This window comes from Nicotiana tabacum, chromosome 15, assembly GCF_000715075.1.
Source record: "Nicotiana tabacum cultivar K326 chromosome 15, ASM71507v2, whole genome shotgun sequence".
Classification (NCBI taxonomy): domain Eukaryota; kingdom Viridiplantae; phylum Streptophyta; class Magnoliopsida; order Solanales; family Solanaceae; genus Nicotiana; species Nicotiana tabacum.
In genome coordinates, this window is record NC_134094.1 from 92,378,950 (window position 1) to 92,388,174 (window position 9,225).

Here is a 9,225-nt window from a genome sequence, read left to right on the forward strand (position 1 = left end):
ATGTATTATTGTTTTGGGCTGATTGGCATGAGTGTTATGAGCTTGAGAGACTGGAAAGATTGATGACTGAGTGAGTCCGAGGGCCTGTTTGTGAGTGATATTGATGGGATCGGGCTGCATGCCGCAGCGAGTACTATTGACTCATGATGTGATCGGATTGTACGTCGCAGTAGGAATTAGTACCACGTTAGGCAACAATACGACATGTTACGTTTTGGGTTGTGACAGTTCTGGATACAAGAAAAAATGATTCTAAATGGACCTCGGTTTTTTCCTAAAAATTCTTAAGAAGGCAAGTCTTTGAAAATTATTTTGGGTGATCGTTTTGTTACTGCTTTTCATGAAAAATTTGGTTTCATTCCTTGTTAGCAAAAACTAGTAATTCTTTTCTAATTTCTCTTTGAAAATGGGCTGATGTTTGACTATGGGCTTGAGCTTCAAAAAATCTTTAAGAAAGGTGAGTATAAAAGAAGAGCAAATTATAATTGACAAGGGCAAAGAATAATTACCAATTAATTTTTCTTAAGTCCTATATTCGTTAGAGTTTGCCTATGTTTCATATGATAAAGTATGAAGATAAAGCACAGAATTTAATATATGAGTGTTAAATATATGAGAATGAAATACGATAAGGCAACAAAGACAGTAAGCAAAAAATAATGAAAGCAATAAGGGAGAGAGGACTGGACTCTGATGATTGGGCCTCAATAAGATAGGTCCAGTAACTGAGGAGCGCGATTAAAGCTGACTGGACTCTTCGGGAAATGCAGCGAGGCTGGTTTGGGCCTGAGTTCCTTAGGAACATAGCAGGCCCAATTGTATACATGCCCAAAAGAATAAAAGAAGGTCATTAGATGAATATTCCACATTCTCAACATATTCAAAATATTTATGACATGTACATTTAACTAACAATTGAAACAAGAAACTAATCAATACTGTGGGAAATTATATTAATGAAGTGGTTCTACTTAGCAAATAATTTACATTGAAAACCTTTCATTGTCATTAAACATTAAAACCCCAAAGAACTAAATGCGTCAATGAATTAAGGGCTAAGGAGGAAACACCACTCAAGGTCGATGCTCCCTTTGGATCCCCCGACACTTCAAGGTTCCCAAGGGACTCAAGGCCAAGGTCAATGCTTATGCCGGGGAGGGTAGCCCAACCTTGAGTCGAACCCCACTCCCAAATACCCTTAAACACTAACAACATATTTTCCTTTACGGATTTAAATGGAAATGAGGCCCTTTCAATATAAATTAAATGCTATAGCATTACCTACCATAAAATATATACTTTCCCTCCTAATTTAAGAACATATAGTTTACATTGGATACCAAACAAACATATATCAGATGAATCTAAAGATCTGACTTTAAACACATATAGTTGGGGGCAGAAGCATCATTATCATATTTCAAAAGTCTAAATTTGGAGCAGAGTAATATTTCAAGGAAACGTGAAGCTCTGCAGCAATAACTCAACATATACAAAGGTTTTAAAGATATCTAGCTCATGATCATCTTTCTCAATAGATCCACAAATTTACAGACTAGGGATTCCATGTTTCAAAATTCTAAATTTGGAGCAGAGTAATTTTTCAAGGAAAAGTGAAGCTATGCAGTAATAACTCAACATATACAAAGGTTTTAAAGATATCCAGGACATGATCATCTTTCTCAATAAATCAACAAATTTACAGACTACAACATGGAATCCTAAAGGATTTCTACAGAATCATACTCCTACTTGGTATCATATCTCCTATCTCTTATCTTTAGGGTTATCATTCATCTTTGTAAAGCTGGCATACATTTTATAGGATTAGATTAAGAAAAAGTAACAGATAAGGGAAAGACATTGCATCAAGATAGGTTTAACTCAAACTTAAGTCTAGGTTAGTACATGAATACAAAGATGATCATGCTTCTACTTTTATAAGTTATCACTTAGTTATGGTAGAGTAACTAGGTCCTTTTAAGGGATGACAATCTTAACAAATAAAATGCATGCCAGCTTTACAAAGATGAATGATAACCCTAAAGATAAGAGATAGGAGATATGATACCAAGTAAGCATGCAACTGAGGGTGTTGGCTAATAAAGAAAATAGTTAAGTTCAGTCTAACCAATTATCAGTCTTTATTATAAAGAGAAGAAACAGGATCATGATCATATTATGAGGAAAGATAACATAGCCTTAATAGATGTGTACAATAGAGTTATTGGGAGAAGAGAGGAGAGGTTTAGTTCAAATAAGATTAGGTCAACATAAACAATAAGAAACTAAACAAAATGAAAGACTATAGTGGAAACTCAGAAACAGTCTAACTGACATAAGTAGAAAAGAAAGCATATAAACACTTTGAGTTCCTGCTTAAGGTTAAAGGATAGATGATATAAACTTAGCACCTTCAGATTCATCCTAGTCATGGTTATCAGATAATAAGTTCAACTTCAAAAACTCACAAAAAACTATAGAGATGCAAAAGATAAGGATAAAGATAACTATATGCCAATAAAAGCTATGAGGTTCATGTGAACATGAACATTTGATAACTTAAACATGTGGACTGTTGGAAACTCAAGAACAAAGATCAGCATGAATAAATTAATGGTTTAATCAGTCATTGATTAAAGACTCAAAGCAAGATAACTAATCAAGCATATATTAAGCTGACAGAACATAAGCATTAACATATTAAACACCATAAACCAAGGTAATACTCAGAATATATCTAATATATTTGAAGCATTCAAAAGAGATGAACAAAAGAGAAGAATGAGAGATGTGCAGAATATTTCTAGAGCAGCGGACCAAACGAGAGCTCTTTTCAGTTGCTTAAGACCCCAGAAATCTCAAGTTTAGACCAGCGATAATACTCAGCAAAAGAAGAGAAAACAGTAAGAAAATCTAAGGGTTGGAATCCTAAACTTCTTAGTATTTGTGTGTGTGTTTCTCTTCGGTGTTAGGTGGTTGATTCGTGATGTTAGGCCAGAACATTAAAGCCCTATTTATAGTGCCATTTAAGGCTCTAGGGTTTCAAAGAATTCAAATAAAATAGTGAAAGGTGACGACTACCGGATGATGTCAGCACGATTGAGGGAAATTGAAAGAGAACAAAGGGAAAAACAGTGAAGATTTTTACCTGAGAAGGGAGATTGATCGTTGAAGGCAGACGACTATCCGTTACACTCTACTATCCAGAGGTCACTGAGTTTGACCTCAGGACATCGAATCCTCATGATGACCTTTGAGAAGCAAATCCATGCATTCTCCGATTTGACAAAACAAGAAGGAAAATCAGAGATTTGATATTGCGTCTTTGGGCTAGGGTTTTAGGATTTAGATGTTTAAATTTTGTGATTGAAATAGCGAATTTGCAGCAGGATTAACGAACTTCGGGAGGAAAAAGGTAATTTCAAGCTCCGATTTAAAAGAACATAGCATAACCTAGGTGATTTGAACTTTCGTCTTTGAGTCTAGGGTTAAATTTTGGGGATTTCAAATTTATGTGATGAAACGTGAATAAAATAGGCGAGATTCACGGTTGGGAAAGATAGAAAGAATGAATTTAAGGTTGATTTTTTGACCTTGCACGGATTTGTGCATGGTTTGTGATTGATTTGGTTCTGTGTGAGTTGAGAGAATAGAGAGAGGAAGGGGAAATGGGGGCGGCCAAGTCAATAGAGAATGATTAGGGTTTTGGGTAGGTTTGATCATCTCTAAGAGTTAAGAGGGGTGGGGGATCTAGGTCGTTGGATCTTTAGATCAACGACCCTGATAATTCAGGCTTTAACAATTTAAAATGACAAAATACATGGACCGTTGGATCTCTTAGGCTTTGACAGTTGAGATAAATCTGAAGATGTGTTTTAAATTAAAGAATAAATAAGAGATAAAATGTAAGTCGCTGATCAAATATAGGGATGACCCAGATTGAATGTGATTTCTTTGTGAGTGAGAGAGGAGAGTGATGTGGTGCAAGCAGATTGGTTCAGAGAGGTTGTCACGGATTACCAAGGTGGCAAATGAGATGGGTGTTTGCTTTGGATAATTTCATATTGAGCTTTGTATTTGGGCTGAAATAATTTAACTAATAGCCACTTTGTAATTTGTTAAGGAATTGCAACCGTCGCGTTTTAGTCTATATCCCTTTTGAAAATAATTTAAATAAAATTATTTATTTTAATAAGATGTAGTAAAAATTATAATTGTTAAATACTATTAATTATTGCAATTAATTAATTGTTTGTAAAAATACTTTATTTGGACATTAATTTTGAATTATTGAAATAGTAAACTAATTAACTAGAAATCTTAAGAAATAATTTATAGAATTAATTATGGAACATTCGTATAGAAATATTTTTAATAACCTAAAATAGTAAATATATTTGTTACTACATAATGTCAATATTACGTAATTAATTTTGAAACTAATTCTTGATTAATTTGAAAAATAGATATTCATTACTGGAAAATACTTTGAAATCATTTATTATAAATTATTAAGTATAAATAAATTAATTTAAAAGGGAGGGTAAAAATTGGTCGTCAACAACTGCCCCTCTTTGACCGGAGATGATGAAAGAGTTTTCGAGCAAAGAAATTGCAGGAAATGGAGATGGTTAAGTTGTAGGATTGAGTTGAGGAACCACGTAGAAAGATTTGGGAATATTGGGTCGAATTCTAGCTTTGAATTGCTCACATACCTCGGGCTTAACGAGGATCATGCCTCATGTAGTCTTGGAGTAGGTAATTTGGAAAAGCGGCACTCACAAGAATTGCCCTAGTATCGTATTGCGACGATACGGCAAGACGGAAGATAGGTCACTTATGGTAGCTTGAATTTTGCGGCTAGATTTGAATGATTAAAAATTTTGATCTTGCTGATCGTCTTGAGCTGGGATCTTAGACCCGCTACTAGGTTGGCTGTCCCCATAGCATTATAGTTTGGTCTGCTACTAAGAAAAAGTTCCACGTTGCTGTGTTTGTCCTTGCAAAACAAATGAAATACATGCATACCAATATATTGTAATGCAAAATATATTAAGATGCAATGTAAATGATGCAGGAATGATGATGCATGGCTGCCGGCGAGCCGTTATTTGGGATTGGGATGATGGGATACTTGATTCTAATTCGATTTGTCAGCCGGAATGTGTACCGTTCCACAGATGTCGGAGCATTTGAAAATTGTATCCGCTTGTTGGGAGAGCTTGATTGGTAAAGTGCGTCTCCTCTAGTCGGGAGAACTTTGCGCTGAGAAATGTCTCCACTTATCGGGAGAGCTTGATTTATAATGTGCGTCTCCGCTTGTTAGGAAAGCTTTGCACTTAAATGTAAAGTATTCTCCGCTTGGGAGTGATTGATTAAAACCGTAATCATTCCTAAAGCTGCACGAACAAAACGTTAAAACAATCAAAGTAATAGCAAATGAAATAAAAGCATGCCCATGAGATACTCTTGACTACGAATCTAGGTTGCGGACATCGTTTGGCAGAATGTTGATGACGAGGTTTGTAATTGTCTATTTCGGGGTCCATGATGATGGAGCGGTGATGCAAATTTCTTTGTTGGCGAAGTTTGCAGTTTGCTATATATAAGGTTCTAGTTGGCGAAGCCGACGTTTGATTTGTATAGTGTGCTTTGACCTATTGAGCTGACGGTTTGCTATATACAAGACTCCATTTGGTGAAGTCGATAGCTCAATTGGTAAAGTTGACGACTCGTTATGTACAAGATGCTCCGATTGATTGAGCAGGCGATTCGCTATGTACAAATTTCTGTATCAGCTGTCTGATTTTGAGGTACCTGCAAAGGATTCAAAAGTTAGCTCTAGTTATACCAAAAAAATTCTAGTAAAGGAGAAATAGGGAAAATTTTAGGCTAGTGGCAGATCTGTCATTTGCTCCAGTGTGGTCCTAGTGCTTCCTTATTCCCTGTTGACCCTACAATCAAAGAAAACTTCTTAGTAGGAGGGGGAATTGGTTTGTGTCAACCACAGTGTTGATCTTCCGTGATGCCTCTGACAATGCGACTATTTGTTGTTGCAACTGCATCCTAATGTTGATCTAATGTATTACAAAGTCTTTCCTAAGGTTATGACTAAACCCTTTCAGGTTGCCTACGTATTCAAAACAGAATCAGGTCTACACACAGTTCGACAGATGATCATAAAATATGATGAAAATGACGAGCCTGACTCAGGCAGCCTACGTATCCAAATGGAATCTGGTCGAAGCGTAGTTCGATTACAACATATGCAAAATGATGAGATTAAGAATAAAAATGACCGAGTCTAACTCAGACAGCCTACGTATCCAAATGGAATCAGGCCGAATGTTGTTCAATTACAAAAGATGACTAAATCCGATGAGGATTGCCTACGTATTCCTTTCTGAGGGTCGGCGTAGTTCCTGAACAACACACAAAAGTGATATTTGTCTACTTATCCCTCAGTAGGAAGTCAGGTTGAACGTAGTTCTGTTACATCAAAATCCCTAACTCTATTTGTCTTCAGACATAGTACCTCTTGATTGCGTCTGAGTTAATAGGATTCGTGCTGACACTTCCATCTATTTCCGCCAAGATTAGAGCTCCACCCGATAGTGCTTGGTGAACCACGTAAGGTCCTTGACAGTTTGGTGCAAACTTTTCTTTGGCTTCTTCTTGATGGGGAAAGATTATCTCCAGAACCAACAGCCTTAGTGCCAATTGGCGAGGCTTCACTCTTTTGTGAAATGCACTAGCCATCATGTTCTGATATAGCTGGCCATGACATGCTATATCCATTCTTCTCTCGTCAATGAGCATGAATTGTTCTTGCCTAATCCGTATCCACTGTGCATCGTCCAATTATGCCTCTTAAGAATGGTATCTCCACCTCTTTGGGTTTCACCGCGTCAGTGTCGTATACCAACATGTATGGCGTTGCCCTAGTGGATGTTCTCATAGTGGTCCGATAACCCAGTAAAGCAAAAGGTAGCTTCTCGTGCCATTGTCTTTGATTGTCCACTATCTTTCAAAGAATCCTCTTGTTATTCTTGTGGCTTCCTCGATTGCCCTATTCATTTGTGGTCTGTAGGTTGTGGAATTGCGGTGGACAATTCCGAACTTCTCGCAGATTTCTCTCATGAGGTCACTGTTGAGGTTAGCGGCATTGTCAGTGATAATAGACTCTGATATCCCAAATCTGTAGACGATGTTGTTTCGGACAAAATCCACGACTACCTTCTTTGTGACGGCCTTATAAGTAGACGCTTGGACCCATTTGGTGAAATATTCGATAGCCACAAAGATGAAACGATGTCCGTTTGATGTTGTAGGCTCTATGGGTCCAATCATGTCCATGCCCAGGCGGCGAACGACCAGGGTGATCTCATTACGTTTAACTCATTTGGTGGAACCCGTATGAAATCTCCATGAGTCTGGCACTGGTGACACTTCTGCATGTAGCAGATACTGTCGCTTTCCATAGTCATCCAAAATTATCCATCCCTCAAACGTTTCTTAGCTAATGTGAACCCGTTCGTGTGGGGTCCGCATGTCCCTGCATGTATATCTTCTAGCAGTCTGGTTACTTTAGCGGCTTCTACACATCTCATCAAACCTAAGTCTATGGTCCTTCTGTACAAGATTTCCCCGTTGAGGAAAAAGTGGTTTGCCAACCTCCTGAGGGCTCACTTTTGACCATTAATAGCATTTTTTGGGTACTCCTGGGTCACAAGGAATTTCTTGATGTCTTGATACCGTGATTTACCATCTGATTCTTCATTTACATGGAAGCAATAGGCATGTTGATCCCTGGTCTCTACCTCGATAGGGTCGGTGTAGTTCTTGTCTGGATGCTGAATCATAGATGATAGGGTTGCAAGAGCGTCAGCGAACTCGTTCTGAATCCCGGGGACATGCTTGAACTCAATCTTTGTGAACTTCTTGCACAGCTCCTTCACGTTGTGCATGTATGACAGTATCTTGACATTCTTGGTGTACCATTCTCCTTGGACTTGGTGTATCAGCAAATCAGAATCTCCTATGACCAAAAGTTCTTTGATGTTCATATCCACTGCCATTCGATTTTAAGGATGCACGCTTCGTATTCATCCATATCATTGGTACAAGGGAATCTTATCTTTGCCAATGCTGGGTAGTGCTGTCCAGATTCAGAAATCAGGACTGCCCCAATTCTGACTCCTTTGAAATTTGCTGCTCTATCGTAAAACATTCTCCACACAGGGTGTGATTTGACAATATCCTCCCCGGCAAATAATACTTCTTCATCAGGGAAATATGTGGTAAGCAGTTCGTAATCTCCATCCACTAGATTCTCGGTGAGGTGGTCGGCTAAGCTTGTCCTTTGATAGCCTTCTGAGTTATGTACACAATGTCAAATTCACCGAGGAGAATTTTCCATTTAGCTAGCTTTCTGGTAGACATTGGCTTATAAAAATTATACTTGAGAGGGTCAAGCCAAGATATCAGATGCATAGTATATGCCGACATGTAATGCCTTAGCTTCTAGGAAATCCAAGTCAGAGCACAGAAAGTGTGTTCTATCAAGGTATACTTGGCTTCGCATTATGTGAACTTACTGCTTTAAGTAGTAGATGGCTTGCTCCTTTCTCCCAGTTTCGTCATGTTGTCCCAAACACACAACCGAAAGCGTTGTCTAAGACTGACAAATAGAGCAACAATGGATTCCCTAATTCGGGGGGAACCATCACTGGCGGGTTTGAAAGATACTCTTTGATTCTGTCGAAGGCTTTCTGGCACTCCTCTGTCCATTTCGTGGCAGCATCCTTCTTTAGCACCATGAAAATGGGTTCACAGATTACCATGGACTGGGCTATGAAATGATTGATGAATTCAATCTTCCCAGGAAACTCATGACATCTTTCTTGCTCTTTGGTGGTAGTAACTCCCGGATGGCCTTGACTTATGATGCATCCAGTTCTATCCCCTTCCTGCTTACAATAAAACCCAATAGTTTCCTAGCGGGGACTCTGAGCGCACACTTTGTTGGGTTCAACTTCAAATTTATCTTCGCAGGCGTTTGAAAAAGTTCCTCAAGTCGTCCAAGTGCTCGGAACTCTTTCGAGATTTTATGATGACGTCATCCATACACACTTCAATCATTTTATGAATCATGTCGTGAAAGAGGGTCCATCATAGACCTCATGCAGGTGGCGTGGGCATTCTTGAGACCGAATGGCATAA

At 38.2% G+C, this 9,225-nt stretch overlaps 1 protein-coding gene across 1 annotated transcript; it reads right to left on the reverse strand.

The window, feature by feature from the left end:
* Window positions 1-7,688: 7,688 nt before the first annotated feature.
* On the reverse strand, window positions 7,689-8,081 carry LOC142169729 (uncharacterized). Its single transcript, XM_075231632.1, has one exon. The coding sequence runs from the start codon at window positions 8,079-8,081 to the stop codon at window positions 7,689-7,691; it is 393 nt and encodes a 130-aa protein (XP_075087733.1).
* Between the last annotated feature and the right edge of the window lie 1,144 nt (window positions 8,082-9,225).